The sequence below is a fragment of the Mesoplodon densirostris genome, chromosome X, assembly GCF_025265405.1.
Source record: "Mesoplodon densirostris isolate mMesDen1 chromosome X, mMesDen1 primary haplotype, whole genome shotgun sequence".
In the NCBI taxonomy this organism is placed as follows: domain Eukaryota; kingdom Metazoa; phylum Chordata; class Mammalia; order Artiodactyla; family Ziphiidae; genus Mesoplodon; species Mesoplodon densirostris.
Genome location: NC_082681.1, coordinates 125,478,498 through 125,504,446, shown reverse-complemented (window position 1 = coordinate 125,504,446; position 25,949 = coordinate 125,478,498). Strand labels below are relative to the sequence as shown.

Below are 25,949 nucleotides of genomic sequence, written 5' to 3'. Positions count from 1 at the left end.
AGCAACCTAAGTGTCCAACAACAGGTGAATGGATAAAGAAGATGCAGTACATATATACAATGGAATATTACTCAGTCATAAGGAAGAACGCAAGTTTGCTATTTGCAGCAACATGGATGGACTTGGAGGGCATTATGCTAAGTGAAGTAAGTCAGAGAAAGACAAATACTGTATGATATCACTTATATGTGGAATCTAAAATATACAACAAACTAGTGACAAAAAAGAAGCAGACTCACAGATACAGAGAACAACTAGTAGTTACCAGTGCTGGGGGAGGGGCAAGATAGGGGTGAGGGATTAGGAGGTACAAACCATTGGGTGTGAGGTAGGCTCAAAGGTATATTATACAACATGGGGAATGGAGCCAATATTTTATAATAACTGTTAATGGAAAGTAACCTTTAAAAATTACATTAGAGCTTCCCTGGTGGCGCAGTGGTTGAGAGTCTGCCTGCCGATGCAGGGGACACGGGTTCGTGCCCCGGTCCGGGAGGACCCCACATGCCGTGGAGCGGCTGGGCCCGTAAGCCATGGCCGCTGAGCCTGCGCGTCTGGAGCCTGTGCTCCGCAACGGGAGAGGCCACAACAGTGAGAGGCCCGCGTACCGCAAAAAAAAAAATGACATTAAAAATTTTAAATGCAAAAAAATTTTTTGAAAAAAGACAATTAAATATTTTTAATACTTAACCTTGTTCTCCACCTGGACACTGTCACCTTCCCCCAGCACGGCTGTGTGATGAGGTTCTATTTTTTGTTGTGTGTCATCAGGTCCTACAAAAAAGATGACCCACTTAATTTAGTCCTCATGGTAGTACATTTCTCATACGATTACAAACTTAGTTAACTACACGGCACCATAATATGAATTTCAAGTTCAGAAACAACCAACTTAGGAATCTCCTGAAATCTCTTGTTGATGGTATTGGCAATTATTAAAGTCCGAAACTGGCTGCTTTCCAATGTAGAAAAGGACAAGGAAGTGAACCCTGTACTATGTTTCCACTTACACTTTCAATGTCGTGCCTAATAGGTTAATTAATAAGCAAAGTCCTTGGCATTACATGCTAATAAGAGTGTTTCCTTGGGTCAATTATAAACCTCAAAAGATTTAAGCATGCTTAGGAAAATTAGTAAATTCCATCATTAATTCCTTTCAACAAGTATCTATTGAACACCTACAACTAACTGCCCAGCACTGTGAGAAAATGCAAAGAAGTGCAAAGCCGATTCCTCACATACAAATAACTCAAAATCTCACTGAGAGAAACTAAATATATATTCATAAAACAGAGACTAATTCAACTCGAAAACAGGTAAGTTGGAGAGCTAGTGAACAACAGCTGTGGAACTATGTACAAGGCCCTCTGCTAAATGCTGCGGGAGTGGAGAGGTTTCAGGATATATCTATTTCCATCCCTTCTATATTAAGGCTCACAGATGAAACAGGAAAAATAGTACGAATGAAATTGTGTGTTAAAGGCAACAAGAAAGGAATAAACAAAGTTCAAAGAGAGAACAGGGACTGCAGAGCTCTGCAGGATCAGATAGACCGATAAAAGGCAAAGCTAGGATGAAGGGTGCTCTAGACAAGAGGACAGACTGTGCAAAGGGGAGGGGCTGGCAATGTGCAGGGCATGCCCGGGTGAACCTTCTATCATTGCGGGAACATTCTTCTGGGAGGAATGATGGCAATGCACACTTGCTTCAGGTCAAGGGAAGACACGAAGGCCATGCTTATCCATATAAAATGGAGGGCCTCTGAGGAAAGGGTGTGTGTGGGAAATGGTTAGATCTGTGTCTTGGAGAAATAACTGAAAGCAGAGCACAGAATAAACTGGAGAGGGCAAGACTGAAGTTAGGATGACCTGTTAGGAGTTTATTCTAACAGTCTCAGTGGAAATGAATTCCAGTCTGAACTGGGAGAGTGGACACAGAAAAATAGGAATGGGTTTGAGAGGTGGAGTGGAGAAAGAAAGATTGGGCAACAATGGGAGACAGAAGAGCCGAAGAACACGATTCTCCCTAGGAGCAGCATCATGCAGCGGCCTGAAGGGCCACAGCAGGCGGCAGGCGGGACATGGCTGGGCCTTTCAGCTGACTGAAAACCAGACACGTGAACAGACAACAGAGAGAAGACTCCGGGCAGGCTGAGAAGCCCGTAACGATGCCTGCATGGCATTCTGGACTATAAAAAAAAAAAAAGGGCAGTCACCTGACACGATACAGCTAAAGCTGAATAATCAACATGGAAGCACTTATTTAAGTGAAAGCAGTAGCTTGAGGAATTACCACATAAACATAATTTGTGAATTTTCTAAATACTGACTGGAGTTCAAACATAGTCATATTTTCTAGAGAAGGCCTCCCTTTCACCTCCACTTTGGAGATAACCAACATGAAGCAGCAGGGTTCATTCTGATGCTTGCAAACGTGAAATAGGATTCTAACAGAGAACTTCTTAACCTGGAGTCAATGTGTTCCCAAGGGGTCCATGGATAGAATTCAGAGCAATCATGGACTTGCATGGGAGACAAATGACATCTTTATTTTCATGAACACCTAACTGAAATGTGGCCTTTCTTTCAGTCATGACTATAGCCAGAAAACCACAGCAGTATTAGCTGGACCAATAATTCTGTTTCCAGTAGAAATCACGGATATTTTCGTATCACATTAGCATTGTAAAGATCTCAAAATAAGTTTATGTTAATCACTACTTAACAATTTAAAGTAGACGTGCTTCTGGATCATGTTATTTCAAATGTCATCAGAGAAGCACACATGGAAATGTATCACAGACTTGTTCTTTTAAGCTTTTAATGACACCACTGAATTAAAAAAAAACGAAAAACATTGTTCAGAGGTGGGGCCTTGGCAAATGTCAAAAGGGTTCATGGCACAAAAAGCTTAGGAACTTCTGTCTCAGAGGCAGTGGTGTGCTAGTTAATGTTTACCAACTGGCTTTTGGGGACAAGGGGAAAACCAAACCTGATTTGTACTGTGTGCCAATTTCCATGGTTTAAATGCTCCCGCTGTGGCCAATTTCAAGCTACCAAGCTGAGGCCAGGGAAGAGGTACACAACCTGCTCCAGCGAGCTGCCAAGAGCGAGCCCCAGCAAATCACTGAAGGTTTATCCTCCCCCAAGGATTTAGGTTAACAGATGTCACGGCAGTGAATGATAGAACTACGCTGATTTTCTACTCATGCAAGGATGTGGCCATAAAAAGAGGGGTCTCGGGGCTTCCCTGGTGGTGCAGTGGTTGAGAGTCCGCCTGCCGATGCAGGGGACACGGGTTCGTGCCCCGGTCCGGGAAGATCCCACATGCCGCGGAGCGGCTGGGCCCGTGAGCCATGGCCGCTGAGCCCGCGCGTCCGGAGCCTGTGCTCCGCAACGGGAGAGGCCACAGCAGTGAGGCCGCGTACCGCAAAAACAAAAACAAAACAAGAAAAAAAAACAACAACAAAAAAGAGGGGTCTCGGAGTCTAAGAATAATCTCATTTAGATTGGGGTAATATTTTACACTGTGATATAAAGCAGCATTTTATTAAGTATGCTTTACTGAGATTCCCTGGGAGCAATGAACCATGTCTTTATCTTCAATGAATTCATATGTAACACCCATTACCCATGTGGTCTACCCCTGACCCCTAATTTTATCATGTAGGATGTTTTATGATACAGAGACCAAAGTGGTTTATAAAGCCCCTTCACTATGTTTTAATGGAGTGAGCTGGCAAGAGACAGCTCTCAAAAATAATGCTGAACTGGGATTTCTCTGCACCTCCTATCAGGGTAGCTTGCTCGACTGCCAGTCATTGGTCTATAAGAAAATCTTAATTTAGAAACAGAGTTCATGTTTCCCTAAGAGCTCTCAATCTAATTTTATACGGAACGCAATTTCCGCTCATTCTACTTGCTGATCTAGGAGAGGAATCACAGTATTGCTTCTGAAGAGGCCATTTGAAATGCTCCACCATAAGGCAAACCTTTTTTATAGACACTGGAAAGTCAGGTTTTTAAGATTAATCATTCTAAGTGTACCTTTAGCTTCTGTATTATTTTGTAAAATGTTTAAAGCAGGATCACAGAAAGCAAAGATTGATTCCATCTTCATGTCATTTCTATGCTGTTTCACCCATCTGGTTATCTCCTGAACCTAAAATAAGTCTCAAAGAAAATATATTTTATTGGTTCTGACTACTTTCAATTATAAATTGAGCCAAATCAGATAATAAATAGTTTCCATTGGGAAGCTTCGCCAAGAATGTTAAATCTAATAGTGCAGTTAAGGAAAATTTAACTGAAAACAATTGAATTGCAAATATTTTTGTTTGCGTAAACAGTCATAAAAGGGCAAAATACTTTAAAACATTTTAAATTTAGTGCTGCATCTTCAGTGTGTGGTTTACTGCTGTGAAACTTCTCCCCATACACAATATTTCCTTTTTCTTCTTCTCTTTACAAGAACTACTGTCCCATTTACCCTCTGTGCCGTACATTCTGGTACTTCTATCACAGATTTTGATATCGTCAATTTTGTATGTACAGCTGAAGCCTTCCTATCTGATGCAATCCGGATCATTAATTGAAAAAGATTAAGCTGCCTCCAACATTTTACTTTAAATTAAATTGTAAATGTGCATCCATTTGCCAATTTTTAGAAACTGGATTGAAGCACTGCCTTTCTTTATAAAGCATACCCATAATGTGCCACTGAAATCCTTCTAGATTATCAGTTTCCCCTAATCTTTTACTGTCATCTCTGCCATACTAATTCTAAGAGTTTTCTTTAGCAATATACTTTTACAAAGCATTTGACTTTAGTTGCTCTAGAAATACTCTTTTCAAGCTTATTTCATTAATTTAAATATTATTTAATTAAATCGCATAATTGCAATCACTGGTGCAACTGGCATAAACAGATTAGAGAACAATCACACCTGCCTTTAAGTCCACTTCAGCTTGCCAGGGGGAGTAGCAGGGGGCAGGTGGACCAGGGGAGCCGATCATCCTGGGCGTTCAGGCACCTCATTCAATGTATTCCGCGTGGAATGAGGCGCACTGCTTAGTCCAATTCATTTTGGGTAAGTGGAGGTCAACTCGGAGGGCTCCTAGTGTGTTTCCCCACCTTTATTGGGATCCAGGGGCTGTGTCCAACTTTTTAATACCCCCCAGAACCAGAGGCAAAGGGCAGAGCACAGTGAGCATGAATAATTACTTATTCAAATAAGTTTGAAACATTTTACTACCCACATAAACCAGTTAGTTGTCATCTCAATAACCACAAATATTTTTAGATTTCTAAATATATTTTCTAAGCCCCAACAGTATATTTGATACTGGTTCTTCTAGGGGACTGGCATCCAAGCTGATAAACTGCCCCAAGCTTCAGGGACACAGGATACAAACTCCTGTAACCTGCTGATCTCTGTGTTGATGTGTAATGTCATTTTCATCTCAGCTGCAGGGAAGGGGTTTAGAGCTAATATCCTTGGGATCTACTGGTTTTCTGACCATGTTGTTTTATTTTCTTTTTTTTTTTAAATCATATACTGCATAAGATTTCAGTTGGGGGCTGGTCAAAGGACTTGTTGCCTCAGTAAAAGACTGCTGTCAAAGATCTTTCTCCTGCACAATTTTTTTTTTTTCTTCTTTTTGCGGTATGCGGGCCTCTCACTGTTGTGGTCTCTCCCGTTGCGGAGCACAGGCTCCGGACGCGCAGGCCCAGCGGCCATGGCTCACGGGCCCAGCCGCTCCGCGGCATATGGGATCCTCCCAGACCGGGGCACGAACCCGTATCCCCTGCATCGGCAGGTGGACTCTCAACCACTGCGCCACCAGGGAGGCCCTCTCCTGCACAATTTTTAAAGCTACTATTCAACAGTCAGAAGGCTTGAAAAAAACCACAATGTATCAAAATTAAGAAGATCCTGGAAAACCATAAAACATCTCAAATAAGTACTCTTAAATAAGGAAGTACTAATTCTATTTGTCTTATTTTAGTTCTGTTAATTCCTTCTCTTCTTCAGGGTGTCGTTAGTGGGCAATTACATGACTTCACTATACTCACCATGAACTTTAAAATATCTAACTTAGACAACTAGTTAATGTCCAGCATTTTCTAACGTTCAAAACTCCACCTGTCCTTACAAAACTAGATCTACTGATGTCCATCTTTTAAGTAATTCCTGCGTCAATTAATATTTTTTTAATTTATTATTTATTTGGCTGCGCCGGGTCTTAGCTGTGGCACATGGGATCTTCATTGCCACATGGGGGATCTTCATTGTGGCATGCGGGATCTTTAGTTGCGGCATGCGGGATCTTTTTTTTTTTAGTTGTGGCATGTGGACTCTTAGTTGTGGCATGTGGGATCTAGTTTGCTGACCAGGAATCGAACCCAGGCCCCCTGCACTGGGAGCGTGGAGTCTTAACCACTGGACCACCAGGGAAGCCCCAATTAATATTTTTAACAGTCATCCTAATCTCCATTTATAGAATCTCCCCAGACTACTTTCTCAAGCCGAATTACAGTCTCTTTATTCCAGCCCCATACATTAAGTACATATTTATAACATCTATTTCAACAGAATGGAGGGACATGACATTTAAGACAATTACTTGCTTATCAGTTCCTGCCATCTGTGGTTGCCTGATGCCATCCTAGTTTTATAAGCAAGATAAAATTGAGGCAATAAAGTCAGAGAGCATTTTTTGGATTCTCTCTATAGATTTATAGGTCAGTACACATTCAATAGCTATTTCTGCTTTGTTGTTTCTTTTTCTCTGGTGATTTGTTCTTGCCCTTTTGCTTTTCTCATTAATATCTCCATTAGGGGGTGAAGAGGAGGAAGGGAAGGAGATGAAATTCAAATGAGGTCACCTGGCCAGCTATTCGTTGGCTGAAGCAGATTCCCAAGAGGGCAGTTTCGCGAGATAGATTCTCTCCATGGTCCACTTTACCCTGGACAGATGCAAGTTTGCTCCAACACTACAGACCGTGACCCCATTTCCTGCCAGATGTTTTGCACTTGTGGCTCATGGTCACGAGAGGTGACCAGGCCAGTGAATAGGGATGACTCAGGAAAATCCTGCCTCACCTCGAGAAAAACAAGTGGATGTATAAGTCATTCTTACCCCTTGAACCACTGACCTTTTCACTTGTTAAATTCTTGGACCAAAGGTCTGTCAGGAAACAAGGCTGTAACTACTGATTCAAACAGGGTTTGAAGATTATTTGTTAATCTTTCTCCTCTTCAACCTCTACAATGCCATTTAAACTGAAGGGGTTCAGAATGAGACTCCCCAAGATGTGCCACTTTGGCACGCAGATTGTTTTGAGCTGAAGACAGTCAAGGCCCAAAAGACTCAGGAAGTGCTTCCAACCACTCTCTTAACTACCTTAAAGAATTTAGATAAGGGGCCTGGTTCAAAGAGAGAGCTATTACCAGAGATAACTTTCATCTAAATGGCCTACCTGGCTGGCAGGGCAAACATCTAATTACCAAACATCTGCTCTTCTTATCATCCTGTGAATTACTCTCCTCCCCTTTGAAGCCGCAGGTTCCTATCTCATTCTTTAGCTCAGGATGGCATCTGCCCAACTTGCCCTTGGGTCTCATATTTTACGGGACCTCTGTACCTATGTAATTAACTTTGTTTTTCTCCTGTTAATCTGTCTTATGTCAATCTAACTCACAGCCCAGCCAAAAAGAACCTAGAACAGTAGAGGAAAATTTTTTCCTTGCCTATAAAACCAAAATCAAATGTGAGCTTTTGTAGAGCCCACAAGCTAAGAAAGGTTTTTATGTTTTCAAATGGCTAAAAAAAATCCCAAGAGTAGTAGTTCAGGACACATGAAAAATATATGAAATTCACATTTCAGTGGCCATACATCAAGTTTTATTGGAACAACCATCCCAATTATTTATGTATCACCTGTGACTGCTTTTGTGCTACAAAGGCAGGAATGAGTCACTGCAACAGAAACCGTATGGCCCGCAGTGATGAAGATGGCTGCTACCTGGCCCTTTACAGAAAACTTGAGCCCGTCCTTTCTCATTCTACACATTTCTGGTATCCTTACCACCTCAGAATCCATGTGCTTTATTACTTTCCACGTGTGCAGATTATTTTCTTTCTCTTGAAATCCTAAGTCACGGGTGCTACCTCCATAAAAATGGCTTTTACTCTATTTTAGAAAGTACTATGTGAGAACCAAGATTTTCAAGAGATCATAAAAACAAATGACGCTTCATCCCTTCCACATGGTTAATATAGTTTAATGTGTGTGCCCACGGACTTGTGATACTACTACTAAATTGTTTTCAAACTTTCTCAAATGCTGAAATAAATAAATTTTGCTTCTGAATCATAATTGAAACGCTAATCAATGAAAGAGGAACTAAGCCCATTTCTATGGTATAAAATCACAATACACGAGCTTGTGGTACCACTATTTTTCAGAAGATTAGTTTCAGGCAATTAAACTGCCCTTCTGGAGAATATAAAGAATGGTTTAAATGGCTTTGGGTGTAGCCTTCAAGCCCTCAGCAGACAGTCTCAGTGAGCCAGCGGTCTGGGACTGGGAGTGTGTTGTCCAAGGAAGTAGCCATGCTAGGGCAGCAAGCTCACTGCAGAGGAGGCCACCCTGCAGGCTGGGGTGAAGAGCTCCGACCACAGCGGGCCTCAGAAATGGGGTTCTTGGCCGGTACCTCGGAGCGGTCAGATGCTCGGCTCCACCCCCCTCACCCCATCCACACCACCCATCACTGTCCATGAGGGGCAGGGAAGGGGAGAAGGGAGGCTGGTTCTCCTACTGTAGGTTTTCCCAGAAGCACTGCCTGACGTGCATATTTGAGTCCAAGGAGTTTATCTGGGAGGCAGTCCCAGGAAACACCAGTCCAGGAATTGGGAAAGTTAGACAGGAAAGGGAAGGCAGACAGTGAAGGATGTGTTATCAAGGACGCTCACGTGGGTAGCTTGCACATAACGCCTCCAGGACACTCTAGGAAAAGGCCTCACACACAGGCCTCAGCGTTATCCCACCTGAGGGGCAAGGCAGCTTCCTTAGCACTTTCATCCTGCCCTGACTGGGGCATAGTATCCTTCCCAGGATTCAGAGAAAGCCTCAGGCCAAGAAACACATGTACTACTGGCAGTTGGAAGTTGGTCAGTGGACCCTGTCAAACCTATAGCGACCTTTCCTGGCCTCCATGCTGCTTCTAGGAGGATGGGGAGAGTGGGAGTAGATACAGCCAGGAGCCAGCCTACTCTACAAGCTCCACTCTCCCTCCATTCCTGGCTCTTCTACTGCTGGGTTGGCTAAAGGGTTTAGACTGGAAAAGACAAGTTAGATGGTGTGGTTCCTGTGTTGTCATCGTACAAAGGATATGGGGTGGGGCACAGGGAGTGGAATTGACAAGCCCTTGGTTCTGGTCCCAGGGCTACCAATGCATAATTCTGGCAAGTTTAATAACTCTCTCGACTTTACCTACCTCATCTATAAAATGAGAGTTGATTGGGTCTCAAACATCCCTTCTAGACTAGACTCAACAAGTGACACATGCACAACCCCTTAGAGTAAAAAAAAAAATTAAAAAAAAAACATTTAGAGATTTCTCAGAAGCACCTGGGATTGCAAATTCACCTCCTTCCACCTCCCAGGAGATAGTGTCCTGCTCCCGCTGCAGCCCATTAAAGCTCCATCCCTTTATCAGTATGGGGCTTGCCAACATCCTAGCAAGGTGTCAACCCACATAATTGCGCCTGGAACTTACATTTGCACACAGGCCACAGTAAAATGGCTGCTGTCATGTCTGGCGTTCCTATTCTCCTCCCTCACTGAATATACTGGAAGCTGAGAGGTGCCCTGCCCTGGGTGTGCCAGGATGTACAGGGGGCTGGTGCCGAACAGGAGGAAACATAGTATTCAATTACACGAAAGGTTTCATCTTACCTTTCCTTCCTGGCAGTAGTTTAAATGATATTGCAATTGAACCCAAAGCAACAGACTCATCACTTACCAATATATACATTTCCAGATATGGTATAAATGAAGCTTGTCCACCCTGAAAAGGGACCAGCGACATTAAAAGGTTAGTGTCCATAATGCCAAAAGGAACAAAGAGATAACAATATCAAATATTTAATACTCTACATATGACATACAAATATATAAACTTATATAAGTTACAGATACAAAAGGTTTGAAGATGAAATCTCTTAGATATACATATTTTAAAACTTAAGTTCTGTAAACAGTTTTAAACACAGTCCCACATGCATGCATTCACACACAAACACACACACACCCCAAAACCTAAATGACTTGGCCTCAAGTATTTAAGAGCCACCCAAGTAGACAGTGTGCTATTCACTGGCTATGTATCTATATGCCAACAGCTGTACTAACAAACAAGCTGTTCCTTCCAGGTCGAACATCATGTTAATAACTACAACACACCAGTCTGGCTTATCTTCAGTTCTTTGGGCCTCCAAACAGTTTTTGGGTTTTTTTTGGCTGTGTTGTGTCTTCGATGCGGTGCGCGGGCTTCTCATTGCGGTGGCTTCTCTTGTTGCGGAGCACGGGCTCTAGGTGCGTGGGATTCAGTAGTTGCAGCATGCGGGCCCTAGAGCACACAGGCTTCAGTAGTTGCGGCACATGGGCATAGTAGTTCTGGCTCGTGGGCACCAGAGTGCAGCCTCCTTAGATGTGGCGCACGGGCTTAGCTGCTCCGCGGCATGTGGGATCTTCCCGGACCAGGGCTTGAACCTGAGTCTCCTGCATTGGCAGGGGGACTCCTAACCACTGTGCCACCAGGGAAGTCCCCTCCAAAAAGTTTTAAGTGACAATCCACTATCTGCCCTCTTGGAACGAGCACTGGATTTCCACGGATATTTATGTATTGTCCCTATGGCCCAGAGGAGACGCTGCAGCGCCACTGAGGGACGTGAATGTAGGAGTGGTCAGCTCAAAACAGAATCAAAACATCACTCCGTGTGCCTTTGGGAGAAAAGAAGATCTGCGAAAGGAATGCAGGGCCGAGTCCAAGGTACAAGGGCAGGACCCAGACTGGAGTCTGTGAGAGAGTCAACGTGGTGGCAGAGTAAACTAAAACCAAGGCAGGCATGGAAGGATCACACAGGACAAAGTAGACTCTAGGGACGTGGCTGTGCTGGCAGGTGGGTTGAAAAGTTCAAGAGAGGCCCACGTGATAAGGCATGACTGATCAAACTTAACATAAACTGAGTCTGGTTCGGAAAGCCTGAAGGATGGCAAAACAAAGACAGACACTCAGGTGGACACCAGACGATATTTTTTTCATCGTCCTATTTCACACTTTTTCCTCCCCGAGATTTTACGAGAATGAGTGTAAGGGCTCTGGAATTAAGTCTAACTGCTCAGAGCACACTCATTCTTTTGCTCCCTTACTGACGCACTGGATCAGTCTTCTGAGCTCGGCCTCCCATCATCCAGTGATCAGCTACCACTCAGGTGTACTTGTTGTGGGCGGAGACAGAAAGACGAAGGCACAGCCAGGGGTCTTCACATTGTCCAATTTGGGGGGAGGCGGAGGTTCGTGCTAGAAGCTGAAAACACATGCTAACTGTTCCCAGCCCATAAATATAATTAGCAATTCAGTATTTGTGTTTTCAGTTTCTTTTCTCTTTTATGCAGTATATATTATTTGCTTAAAAACTAGAACTCAGTGTTCTATTTTGGATACCTTTCCAAAACACAGAGAAATAACTCATCCTTGGGAAAGACTGCAAAGCATTCCATTGCAAGGACGTGTTGTGATTGACATAATCGATCCTCTCCTCATGGTTGAAAGGTATTAAAAAATTAATGGTTTCCAAGTTTGACAGAACCTCAAAGCTCTTAATTGTTCAAGTGGGTTTTTATTTGGAATCATTTTGATGGTTCTCATCTCATTTCTCCTCCACCCCCTTTGCTTCATTCCTACTCACCCTTCAAGCAGAAAACTAGTCTACACATAATTGCCTCGGTCTGTTTTCTTTCTCTTTTTATCTTTTTAAATCTTTTATCCAGAAGGACCAAACATTTGCTTAAAGGAATGGCCAAGTCAATGTATTATGTGCATTCACCTATTGTTCCTTGCAAAAGTCTTCCATTAGGATACAGACTCCACCTTCACCATTAATAACACAATTCATGCTACTGGCTAGAAGGCACAGAGTGCTACAGGGAATAAAATAGAAACAGAGGGCAATTTCCTTTTTTCCTTCTTTTCATCATGTTGTCTATGTGCACTTGCTTCTATTAAACCTAGTTTAATTCCCTCTAAGCATATTTTCTTAAAGCTATAGCAAAACAAGAGCCAAATCATGTGAATGCTTACTGTATGTTTATGAACTACCACATTTTTTTGGAATTCCTTCTCTGCCAAGAGAAGGATTGTATCATCAAAGAGTTCTCTTGTGAGATTTTCAGGTCTTTCTCATCTTTCTTTGTTCCCCTATCTTTCCTCCCACTTTTCTGTCCTGCACCAGGAACGGATACCATCCTGGCATTTTTATTTCTATCTGAGGTCACAGGTCCTGCAACTGTGGTCTCCAAGCTACTGGCTCTTCACAGCTGGGAAGCTCTTTCCCCTCCCTCCCTCAGTCAATGACAATGAACAGGAGCTGGGATGAAGGTCACATTTACCCCTGGTCCTGTAGCTTGGTTTAATCGGCAACACATTTATGTCAGCCCTCCTTCAGTCCAACAGAAGACGTGGAAAACTTTTCTTTTAAACACGTAAATCATTTTCTGCGGCATTTGCTCTCATTTCCAGGGAGGTTCCCAATTCTTGCAAACATCCCTAGTGAGAGCGTTTCTTGGCCTACATTCCTTGCCTTAACCCAGCTCATTTTCCTTCCCCCTCAGTCTTAATTTCACTATTTCAAAGCACTTTCCAATGGCTGCTTATACATGTATGTGTAGAGAAAGTAGAAAAACATGACTTGGTGGCACGCCAAATCCATGACAAAGGTCAGCTCTGGGTTTGAAAGGGGAGAGAGGAACAGGGCTAAGGAGAGAAGAAACCTCTACCCAAACTCTGGGTCACACCAGATGCCACACCTCAGAGCAGTGCTGGTTCCTAAGAGCCTCCCCCCAGATAGCTCTGCATTCAGCTTGTGTAGGCAGCTCACTCACTATGGACCTTATGCCTGGTCTCCTGGACAGGAGGCAGACCCACCGGGTCTTCCCTTCCCCCTCCTCATGCCACCAAATTATTTGTTAATTTTTCCTTTGAAATAATTTCAGACATATAGAAAAGTTACAAAAATAGTATAGAGAATTACCATACACCACTCACCCAGATTCTCCAAAAGCTAACCTGTTATCACATACGCTTTAACATTCTCTCTAGAAATATACATCATTCTTTTCTTTCTGAAATATTTGCGAGTAATCTTGGAGACATGATACCCCATTACCTTGAAATAATTTCATAAAAACAAGGATATTTTCCAACATAACCCTAGTGCACTTATAAAAATTATGAAATTAATACAATATCAGTTTAAAAATTATGACCATTAATATAATACTATTAGCTATGTACAGATATTCAAATAGAGCTAGTTGTCTCAGTAATGCTTTTTAGGGCAAAAAGAAAAAAAACATGTCTAGGCCAGGATGGAATCCGGGTTCACATGCGGCATTTAGTTGTCATGTCTAATCTCCTTTCATCTGAAATAGTTCCTCAGTCATTTACTTCATTAAAAGTACAGACCCATTATTTTGTAGAATATCCCTCAGTTTGGGTTTGCCTGATGTGTCCTCCTCATTAGACCACATTGTTTGTTAATCCCTTTCCCTCTCAACTTTAGAGACTGGTTTTTGTTTATTTTCAATACTTTAATATTTTAGTTCAGAAGAGCACAAAGGATGAAACAATGAACACAGACACTGGCGTATTTATTTCATATCTTTCTTCTCTTTTACAGATAAAATCATATAGATAGGTGAGAGAAACAGCCCCTAACTGGTTGCCTCCAATCAGCTTTCTACACCCAGAGAATGTGACTTTGTTGCAGGAGAAGGGGGCACGAGAGAATGGTCACGTCCCAGGTCTCATCCGAGTCCCTGGGACGGGCTGCCAAGTGAGGGTCCTCGGCTTCACAAAGGAAAGAATTCAAGAGGGAGCTGAAGTAGAGTGAAAGCAGATTTACTGAGGGAGATATGTGCTCCATAGACAGAGTGCGGTCCATCTCAGAAGGCAAGAGAGGCCTCTAGGGTGTGGGGAGGTTAGATTTTATGGGCTGGGTAATAGGCTAACGAGTGGGAGGAGTATTCCAGCTAATTTGGGGAAGGGGCGGGGATTTCCAGGAATTGGGCCATGGCCCATTTTTCTGGCCTTTTATGGTCCACCTCGGAACTGTCACGGCAACTGTGGGTGTGTCATTAACATGCTAACGTATTACAATGAGCGTATGATGAGGCTCAAGGTCTACAGGAAGTCAAACCTTCTGCCATCTTGGGCCTAGTAGGTTCTAACCAGTTTTTGTTGTAGTATCTGCTTCGACTGTCACATCTCTCTCTCTCACTGACTCCCATCTCCCTCTTTCATTTATACAGATCCTTAGGATTACATCAGCCCGCCTGGATTACCCAGGCTAATCTCCCCATCTCAAGATCCTTAACTTAATTACACCTGCAGCATCCCCTATACCATGTAAGGTAACACATTCAAAGGTTCCAGGATTAGGACGTGGACATCTTCGTGGGGCCATTATTCTGCTTACCACAGAATAATGCAATAAGCTATATGTTCTCTAAAGAAATTTTGTTGACTGATGTACATATACTCTAAAGAAAAGTTAAAAGTTGAGGGAAGCAAAATTAAGTTTTTCGATACCATAACAATCCTCCATTTTTTAACACTCCAGATCATGCTTTTAAATGCCAAGTAGCAGGGATACTGTGAAGGAAGATAGAGAAAACAAACGGAGTGCTTGTTGAGGGCCCAACTTTGATGCAGTCAGTCAGAAGACAAAGGGGACAGGAGGACCAGAAGGTACAAGTTTCTTGGCAAAGATTGATATTTTCCTAGAAATACAGATTTATGTCCTTCTCAATGAATGATAACAAATGGTGTTATCTGTATATCAGTTTGCAGCAAGGGAAATCGGACTGTTTTGCAAGAGATGGTAAAAGTCACTGCAAAAAAAAAAACCAACAAAAAACACAACTACTTATTCTTATTTTAGCCAAGAACCAACATGAAAAATGTGAGAGGAATCTGGTACTGTCAGAGACTCAGCAGATTGGATTCTTTGTAAGTGATGCACCATCTAGCTCAATTCCTGATATCAAGTGCCTTCCAAATCACCACTGCATGAAACATCTGTTTTCTGCAAGATTAGCACAGCCCTACAGAAACGTGCCTTGCCCGAAGGAAATAAAGAGATGGTAAAAATCGATTCCAATATTATTTATGGGATGGAATTCAGATAAAACCTGTCTGACTCATGAGAAATGTTTCCAGTCTCCCTTAACTGGATGTCCCTTGGGACATATGCTTTTTCCTGGTGTCAGACATGGGATGGTAGCAGTGCATGCCTCTATTTCTATCCCTTTAGTTTGGTAACGATATGAGAAAGTCAACATTAAATTAGTTAGATTGCAAAGCTTATGCCAAAAGCCAAACATAACCCAGACATCCACGTCAAATCCCTTTACCATGAGTAGCAAAACAATCAAAATACTATAAACAAAACATGATCAGGACCCAGCCAATGGGCTACACATTTCAAGGAATATTTGATGCAACAACAAATAAAATGAATTTAGATAGTCCTTGAATTTTATACTGGAATTTGACCTGGAGAGGTGGTTAAAAAGAAAAAAGACAAAAGGTGAGCTTGACTTGAATGGTTTGATAATAAAATTTCTACAGTATAATTTTACTAGCCAATATGTTGGATTACAGGCAGCCAGTACTATTGAGTCTGTAAATAATAAGTGCTTTATAATACCTGAATTAATTGTTTGTCTGGCACTGGACAGGGAAGCCTCAAACGTTAGACTTGCCACCTAATGCAATGAAGGCATGCATGACCGTATACGGGGGGTGAGGGCACGGGTGGGGGGGAGAACACACTGTAACCGGAAGTGACATATTGGAAAAGAAAGGTTCTTCTGCATAACTGGGTTTATAGCAGACTTGTTTAAAGTGGGTTTATAGCGACTCAGTGACATACATGCATTTCTAAGCTACTTGTTTTTGTATGCATTCCAAAACATTTTTGAAAACAAATCTCAGGTTTAAAATTCATAATGACAAAATAATCTAGAAGTACAGCTTTGTAAACTGACAGACACACATTCTCTTATGAGGCAATATATAGGGTGGCAGCGGAGTGCAGAGTCAAAATTAACACGAACCACACACGCAAGTGTTGGTGGGGTCACGGAGAAACTGCAGACCAGTGTGCAGCAGCCAAGCGCAGGGAACGAGGGGAGCACCCGCTGACAGGGAAGAGCTAAATGCATCGTAGTCAACCCATGGCGTAGAACATCACCGTTCAACCAAGCCATACGAGCAGACTCGGAGGAATTTCCATGAGGTATTGTCTGGTCACAAAAGCAAGATGCAAAAAATGTACTCCTGGTATGATTCCATTTTAGTAAAACAAGGAAAAAATAACCCTGTACGTGTGTATATTTACATGCACATAAATGAAAGTGGAGAAAAGTGTCGAGAGAACATTGTAAGATCTAATTCAAGGATGTATCTGGCATCTACTCCAGATCTGGGATATACAGGGAGAATACTGCTATGGGTGGATGAGGGAGGGAAAGGGTTTAGAGGAACGCAAACTCGAAAGTAAAAGAAAAACCCACAGCACTAAAACTTCAAGCACACGTGCTATCACATTTATTGTTATAAAAATTATGTATGAAGGTAGGCATATGCATTCATGTAAAAAATCTTTCTGTACTTAAAAATAGCCAGAATGGGGGCTTCCCTGGTGGCACAGCGGTTGAGAGTCCGCCTGCCAATGCAGGGGACACGGGTTCGTGCCCCGGTCCGGGAAGATCCCACATGCCGTGGAGCGCCTGGGCCCGTGAGCCATGGCCGCTGAGCCTGCGCGTCCGGAGCCTGTGCTCCGCAGCGGGAGAGGCCACAGCAGTGAGAGGCCCACGTACCGCAAAAATAAATAAATAAATAAATAAATAAAAATAGCCAGAATGAAAAAAACCAAAGAAGAAAAGAATGGGTCCGAGGTTGATGCCTAACGACCTCAGGGGTGGCCATTTAAAAAAATAAAACTGGCCTTAAACACTTGGGAGTTTTCTAACTGTTCTTTGGATTTAAACGACGACTTAAAAGTAAATCCTCCATAACAAAAGCTGTACCTCAATCAAGAATGCACTTGTTCATAACTAACACAGATTGGATTGCCCTCCAGGAACTCTGTGAGTCAAAGGTGGCCCAGAAGTCAGGAGACCTGGGTAAACGTCCTACCGTGTCCAGCGAGTCCTCATGTGGCCTTGAGCAAGTAGCGCATCTGTTGGGTCTCAGCGTTCACAATGATAAAATGAGGGGCGGCTCTAACGGTTCAGCCCTAACATTCCACGAATTCCTCCTGATTCTCTTAACTTGAAAAGCTCAAGCAGTATTTGCTAATTTAAACATAATTAAACGTAAACAAGGTTCATAGAACTTTGTGTTGAGGTTCAGAAACAAGTCCATTCCAGAGAAAGCAGCCCCTTGTGTTTTTTTTTTCCCCCTGAAATGATCAGTAAACTGCAGAGCCCATCATACCTTTAGGAATAGGCTGGGAATGCTTTGCTCCTTGGCCCAATCTGAAGTCCAAATATAAAGTTGGTGTGTAAGTGTAAATCTTGGACTGAAATGAAAAAGGAAATCATCAGCATCTTTCCAAGAATAAGGTTCATCTTTACTTCAGCTGGACCCTCTGTCATGGGCCTGGAGTCTGGATCCATTAACATATACAATTCCTCCTTGGAAGATGCTGTTAAAGCGGGGGGGATGGGCTGCCAATATAGCCCCCTTCTTAGGGTCTCAGTCTAAAAGTTAGCCCTCCTAGCTTGACAAGCTAATTTCCAGATGACAGCTGTCTCCCTACAGCCATTTCTCAAATGTGATCCAACGTCAATAGTTTACTGCCTAATAGCTGCTCCAACTTTCTCACTTCTACCCTTCTACTGAATATGGTAGGTTAATGCACATCAGATGCATGTTTCTTCCCCAGGTCTCAATAAAGCCATGTCTATTTTGAAATTCAAAGAGAGCAGCCTGTAAATATTTTTATTTGTCCTAACTTGGCCCTCTTGTATAAAAAGGTGGTCCAACGCTGCTGGCCTGAAAAAGCCACAGCTCAAAATGTAAGAAAGACCCACTTTTGCAGGATTTTCCATTGTAAACAGTGGCTTTGATTTGATCAACGGTTAAGCAGAGTTTGTAATTCAATATAACACCATTCTGAATCATTGGCACAGACCAAAATCTGAGGGATTATCACTGTTGCCATAAACTTTATGATGTTTCGTTGTTTACCACAAAGTCCCAGTGGTTCTGTTCTACTTATTTTTTTAACTTAAAAAACAGAGATGAAAAAGTACGTAACGCCAGATTTGGCAAGGATGTGGAGTAACTGCAACTTTCATACGTTGCTGGTGGGACTATCGCTTGATATAAACACTTGAGAAAACTGTTTGGCAGTACACAGTACAGATGAATATATGCATAATCTATGACCCAGCATTCCAACTTAATAGGCGTATCCGCAACAGACAGGTCCACCTAAAGACATGTACTCAAATCTTGATGGTGACACTGTCAGCAACAGCCCCAAGCTGGAAATATTCCCAATGTCTTTAATGATAGAATGGATAAATGAACTGTAATATATACAAGGGACTACAATACAGCAAGGAGAATGAACGAACCCAGCTATATGCAACAACTCAGATGAATCTCACAAGCACAACGTTGAAGAAACGAAGGCAGACACAGATCGTATAACATATGATTCCACTTCTATAAAGTTCAAAACAAGGCAAAACTAATCTATCGTATCAGAAGTCAGAAAAGTGGTTACCTTGGGAAGGTTAGTAACTGAATGGGGTTTAAAAGGGGGCTTCTGGCACCTGCCAGTGTTCTGTTTCTTGATTTCACGGATGAGTTCACTTGGTAAAAATCCTCTGAGCTGTACACATGATTTGTGTACTTTTCTGTGTATGTTATATTTTAACAAAAAGCTTACACTCATTAAAAACACGCATGTGTAAACAGACCACAAAAGAAAATCCAGAGCCCAGAATTATTTACTATCCTTGATAAAGGCATCATTTTGCAGAGAATAACTATGTTAAACTCCATGAGGACATGGACATATCTGCCCTTTTCACCCGGGGCCAATGCACAGGGCCTGTCACATAGTAGGTGTTGAATAAATATTTACCAAATGATGTTTCATAATGAAAAATCTCATGTGTAATAACAAATTTATTTAAAAAAACAAATTTATTTACAGTACACATAGCATATTCATCAATCGCTTTACCAACACGTAGCAAAATGCCTCTCTTCAGGACAAGTGATTAGGTATGGCCCAAGTGTATGTCTGTACTTCAAGTTTTAGAATAGAGAATTGTAAATAATGCTATCGGAACATTGTTCCCTTTCTTATAGAAGTCTCACGTATTGAAGCTTCGGGCTTTAAGTGGTCTGGTACATGGTTTTATGTGGCTTAGGAGGACAAGCTGCATCTATACAGCTCCAAAAGCTGGAAAGGCAAATTCCCCTGTGCATACATAAATGAAAGCAGAAAGACCTGTGACATCAAGGGCAACCTGAGGCCAAAGATTCCCAATCAATCTGAAGAGCTTGGGACACACATGAAACAAGGGCAGCACCCCCGGGGTGCAGGGTCTGATCCTCTAGCATCATGAGGCGCATAAGGCACCATCTGGAAAGGATCTGGTTTTGCCTGATGAAGACTTCTAAAATTACTTCTAAAAAGATCAAGGGGAAGCTTCACTTAGTATCGGATGACTCCTCTTCCTGGGCAATATTTTGCTCTCTTCCAGAAAAAGGTTCAAGCATCTTTCCCAACCTCTGCCTCCGGGGCCGCTGCAGTATCCCTGCCTACAGCAAGGACATGAATCAAAAAGAAGCTCTTGGTTTAACTTTTACTAGAATCCTCCCAGAATGTAGTCATAAAAATCATTACAGCCTGGAAACCGGGAGCCTCTGATGCTGGTAGTGCTTTTCCTGCTGACTAGCAAAGCCTTTATCTTCTTCTGGGCTTAGTTCACTCAATCTGAAAATCTGGTGTTGGGACTTCACTGATGTTGAAGTGTATTTCTGGTTCTGAAATCCGGAGTCAGAAAATTTTAATGTCTTCCTCCACTTTTTAATACTGTAAATTCCCTTCTGATTTCTCAGACTAGAGCTGTAGAGAAGTGAGAACGTGGCTGGGGCGAGGGAGAGCCACAGGGCTGTGGGGGGTGAGCAGGGGGCTCCTGGCTAACCGCACTGCTCTTGCCCTCAACCTCGGCCATCAGGTTTGCCCTCCCGGTGAGCTCTTCTTTTCTTCCTGCCTCTAGCTTCTCAACCTAATCCATACTGTCCCCAAAACACTAACCTCTCTCTAATGTTGCAAGGACACAGATATGCGTATGCACACACAGACACAGAATTCTGTACTTACATATTCGTTTACAAAATTGTAAACAAACCAACGAGAGACGTTATAAAGCCACAAATATATCCTACTGCCTTACAGTGTGAAACAGGCTACAGGGAAATCTGAAATTCATTTTGAAGGTGTTTTTCACAACATCTATAGCCAAAAACAGAATTCTGATTCTACTCTCCTTTTTGTACTGAAAATCAGATCATTGACGGTTTCAATATAACACGTCTTGAATAAGCAACTACCCAAAACCTATATGTACATTATTCTATTTCAGTTAATCCATCCTGAGATAAAATTCAATTTGAAAGCTGTTCCCATGAGTGTGTGTATACATATATGTATGGATATATATACACACATATACACACAGTTTTTGAAAAGCAGATAGGTATTGTTTTTAAAATTTTGATCTTCCTTGGTAACTGCTGGAATAGCAAATGTAAATTCTGTTCATTTAACTCAAAGATGACAATGCCAGTCTCAAATACACTTGGAGCAAACCTGGACTTAATTTTTCCATCACACACACTGCTGCTTTGCAACTATAAAGAAATATCGCCATTAGGCACACTCTTTCCTGAGTTCTGTTTTGTTTCTTTTCATGTATAGTATTAAACTATTAATAGACCCTCAAAATAGAATGAAAATTTAATTAAGCAAATCATTCTTTTCTGCTCTCAATCTATCTATTTCCACAGGATTAAAATAAACTGGTCCAAGGCAACCTAGAATAAAACATTTCTCTATAAATCTGTTTCAGCATGTACCGAACTAATGCACCTGAATTCCATCAGTGAAATTACTTTCTTTTTCCTTTTTCTTTTTTCTCTTTTGGTCCTGATTAATACTGCCTGCACAGGTACTAAAATCCCAAGCTATTCCTCTTTTGTCTTTCTTCTCATTTCTTAATTCTCTGTTCAAAGCATTTGGGAAACTTATCTTTAAAGCTCTTAGTCTGTATTTTAAAAGCCCAACGGCTTAAAATCTTACAGTTCAAATACCATGTAAGCAAGTGAAGTAACAGAACTCTTTATGAGATGTGAAGGGTAAATTTTGGCTAACCTCTAACAACAGGGGTGCTACCAAATCCAGACAAGCCCTGTCTCTCTTTATAAATATGTCAGAATTAAAACCCTAAATGAGTCTAAGACACCACTCCAATAATGACCACAAAACAAGCAGGACAAAAAAAAACAAGGGGGCTTCCCTGGTGGCGCAGTGGTTGAGAGTCCGCCTGCCGATGCAGGGGACACGGGTTCGTGCCCCGATCCCGGAAGATCCCACATGCCGCGGAGCGGCTGGGCCCGCGAGCCATGGCCGCGGAGCCTGTGTGTCCGGAGCCTGTGCTCCGCAACGGGAGAGGCCACAGCAGTGAGAGGCCCGCGTACAGCAAAAAAAAAAAAAAAAAAAAAAAAAAAAACAAGGACTACGAAACCACTTCCTTCTGAACCCGAACTACCTTCATCTTCTATCCTTCAAAGACCTCCCGCTTCCTCTGGCTTTTGGTATGATACCCGTGTTAAGCTGGTTTCCTTCCTCTGCTTTTATTCTTAAATGTGATCTTAATTAGAAGATGAAATCACTTCCACATGGAAGCTATGTGGCTTAGTACATCTTCCCAAGAAAAAGAAGAGTGCTATGTTGCTTGCTACGTATAAGCATGGTAAAGAAAATAAAGTATCTTTCATCTTGCCACTGCTCCTTTCACAGATAACTGCCACCCATTTATCCCTGAATGCTGCTCATTTTGCCATCATGCTGGCCTTCCCTAAAAGCACGGGGCAGCAATTTGTTACATGTCAGAGCTGTAATAAATATTTTCGCATCTTTTTGAGAAGTATTTCGAAAACCCTTGATGATTCAGTGATTTATTCAGGAAATGCACTTGAATTCTCAATCTTACTAGACGTTGCTTAAGCAAATTACTCTAAGGTAACAAGTGCAAATCCTCAGTATTTTATAAAAGAAAGAAACAGTGCGTATACCTATTCCTGGACCCTTACTCTTATGTTGGATCATCCCCCTAACGTTGGGCATTTCGTTTTACAGTTGTTCTTTGTTTTTTTGCACCACTGTTAACTTTTGATGAATATCTTTGCACATAAAATTTTGAACACATTTCTATTTTTTTCCTTCACAGTGAAATTGTACATCTAAAAGTCTAGACTTTTTTTTTTTTTTTTTTTTTCCTTTTTGCGTTATGTGGGCCTCTCACTGTTGTGGCCTCTCCCGTTGCGGAGCACAGGCTCCGGACGCGCAGGCCCAGCGGCCATGGCTCACGGGCCCAGCCGCTCCGCGGCATATGGGATCCTCCCAGACCGGGGCACGAACCCGTATCCCCTGCATCGGCAGGCGGACTCTCAACCACTGCGCCACCAGGGAGGCCCAAGTCTAGACATTTTTATAGGGCTCTTGAGATATCTACAGGTTTATGGCCAAACACAATGTGGCTAAAAGTGAGCTAGCTGGTCAACATGATGACGTGACTGAACAGCAATTTTCCTGAACAAGTCTACTGCTAGTCATTGGCTTTTCTGGTCTCCGTAATTTTGCTATACCACAGGGCCATTTTCCAACTCACTAGGTGCTCCAAATAGTGGCTTTTTCCCACTCATCTAATCTCCTGTTGTTAGAAAGTTAACTCATTCCAACAAATTCCCTGTTGTTACACATTAAAATTTTTTCCCCAATACATCCTTGTCCAAAAATAGAAGAGAGGAATTAATTGCTGGGGAAAAAAAGGAAAAGAAAAAACACACCTGGAAATGCCTGAAAAAACAGACAAAAAGAAAAATAATCAGGAAAAAATTTAACCTAAAAAAAAGTTTAAAGGCACAACCTCCACAGTACAGATACCAATATTTGAACAACCAGTGTCTAGCAGCATCTGTTTCTGAACAAAAAGATCATTTTTATCAATTGTTACACTAACTGAAATGTTTTCATCCAAACTGTTTTTGGTCAAATCAGTTGGTAATTACCTGTAAAAAGTGCCCATCTCATCAAATAAGTGACCATCTTATCTTTTTTTAATCTTAGCTTATTTAAGAAGCAGAAATTGATATCTCGTTACTCTTTTAATTTGACTATTAGTTTGGGTGATATTATTATTATTTTAACAAGTGCTACTAAATATTATTAACATAAGAATAACAATAACTAAATATATTGAGGGCTTAGTATATACCAGGCACGATTCTTTTTCTTTTTCTTTATTTATTTTATTTATTTTATTTTTGGCTGTGTTGGGTCTTTGTCGCTGCGCACGGGCTTTTCTCTAGTTGTGGCAAGCAGGGGCTACTCTTGTGGTACACGGGCTTCTCATTGAGGTGGCTTCTCTTGTTGCGGAGCACGGGCTCTAGGCACGTGGGTTTCAGTAGTTGCAGCACGTGGGCTCAGTAGTTGTGGCACATGGGCTTAGTTGCTCCGCTGCGTTTGGGGTCTTCCCGGACCAGGGCTCCGTGTTGCCTGCACTGGCAGGTGGATTCTTAACCACTGCGCCACCAGGGAAGCCCCAGGCACTATTCTGTATGCTTCATGTGTATTAATTTGGCCGCTTGTATTTCCCTTTTTATAAAATATCTGCTCATTAACCTATTTATGTTTTCATTCATTACTTAGCTCCCTCATTTAAGAAATACTGACTGAGAGTCTGTAGTGTGCTAGTCACTGGATATGTATATCGGTGAATAACAGATCTGCTCAGCCTTTGTGGTCTACTTCCTAGTAAGGAAGACAGTTTAACAAATTAAATATAAAATTACACATGCCATAAATGAAATAAACCGGGCAGAGGGGAGAAAATAAAATGGGGGAGGAATGGAAGGCCTCGAATGAGAAGAGTTGGGGGTAAGAGGTTTCTGGGCAGAGAACGGAGCACAGCATGTGCAAAGGCCTTGAGGCAGTGAAGAGCCTGGAGGATCTGGACACTGACAGGAGAGCCACGTGCAGACAGGAGGAGGAGGAGGCTGCAGAGAATGGCATGAGATGAGTTTAGAGAGTTAGAAAAGACCCAGGCAGGATTTCTTTCAAGTACAATGGAAACACATTGATCCAATTTTTATCGTAAAGAGATGTCTTGAGCTGCTATGTGGAGAGCTGGAAGGGAGTAAATAAGAGAGGGGAGACCCCTGAAGAAGCTGCTGCAGTGGGCCTGGCCAAGGCTGGGCAGGGGATGGGAGAGAAGTAGATTTAAAATATATTTCGGACTAGATGTAGGTAGGGGAGGAGATGCAATAAGGATGACCGCCATGTTTCCACTCTGAGCAGTGAGTGATGGTGCCATTCACTCATTCACACGGAGAAGACTGGAAGGGAAACGAGTTTGTGTGTGTTCGCTGTCAAGGCAGGTGGGGGTAGGGGAACAAGACTTCAACTTTTGCCATTTTAAATTTGACGTGCCTGGGAACCATGCAAACGGAGATGGCAAGTATGTAGCTGAATATATGAGTCCACACAGAGCTCAGAGGTGAGGCTTGCGCTATAAATATGAATGTGGGGGTCGTTTGAAAGTGGGAGACATTTGAAACTTACCAAGAGGATAAATCTTAAAAATCCTCATCACACACACAAAATTCTGTAATTCTGTATGGCGATGGGTGTTAATGAGGCTTACTGTGTATTGTGGTGATTATTTCACAATATATACAAATATCAAACCACTATGTTGTACACCTGAAACTAACATAATGTTACATATAAATTACAGTCTGATAAAAATATAAAATAAATGTGGGAGTTGTAAGACTATAAATGGTATCTAAATCCATGGGATGGGTGAGATCATCCAGGGAGATGACATTCAATGAGAGAGAAGACGACTCAGGACTGAGATCCAGGGAAGCTGGGTGTTTAGGGGTCTAGTAGAGGAAATGGCACCTACCTGAGAAGTGACACTGAGAAGGAGCAAAGAGCATCCAGAGACACAAGAATGTATTATCTCAGAGGCCAAAGGAAGGAAAGACAGTGTGGAGAAGGAGGAAGCGTGCAACCCATGCGAAGGAAGGAAAACAAAGACCTCTGGGTTTGGCCACATGGAGTAGTGACTCAGTGCACTGATGGGGGTGGTCGCCAGGCAGAGGGCCTCAACGAGGTGGGGAAGTGGAGAGAACACGTGCCGACAAATCTTCTGTGTAGTGTGACTCAGAGAGGGGGCAGAGAACTGCAGGGTGTGGGGTTAAGGGAGTTTGGTGCTTCTCTTATCAATTTATATGAGAGGGTTTCTTAAAAATAAATTAAAGCTATTTGTCCTTAATA

General features: G+C 42.2%; 1 protein-coding gene across 1 annotated transcript in view; it reads right to left on the bottom strand.

The window, feature by feature from the left end:
* Positions 1 to 25,949, bottom strand: part of PIR (pirin) — a 101,510-nt gene that overhangs the window by 16,732 nt on the left and 58,829 nt on the right. The window contains 3 exon segments of the mRNA XM_060087006.1: positions 692 to 774; positions 10,031 to 10,075; positions 17,792 to 17,876. Coding sequence (XP_059942989.1) covers positions 692 to 774; positions 10,031 to 10,075; positions 17,792 to 17,876 — 213 coding nt within the window.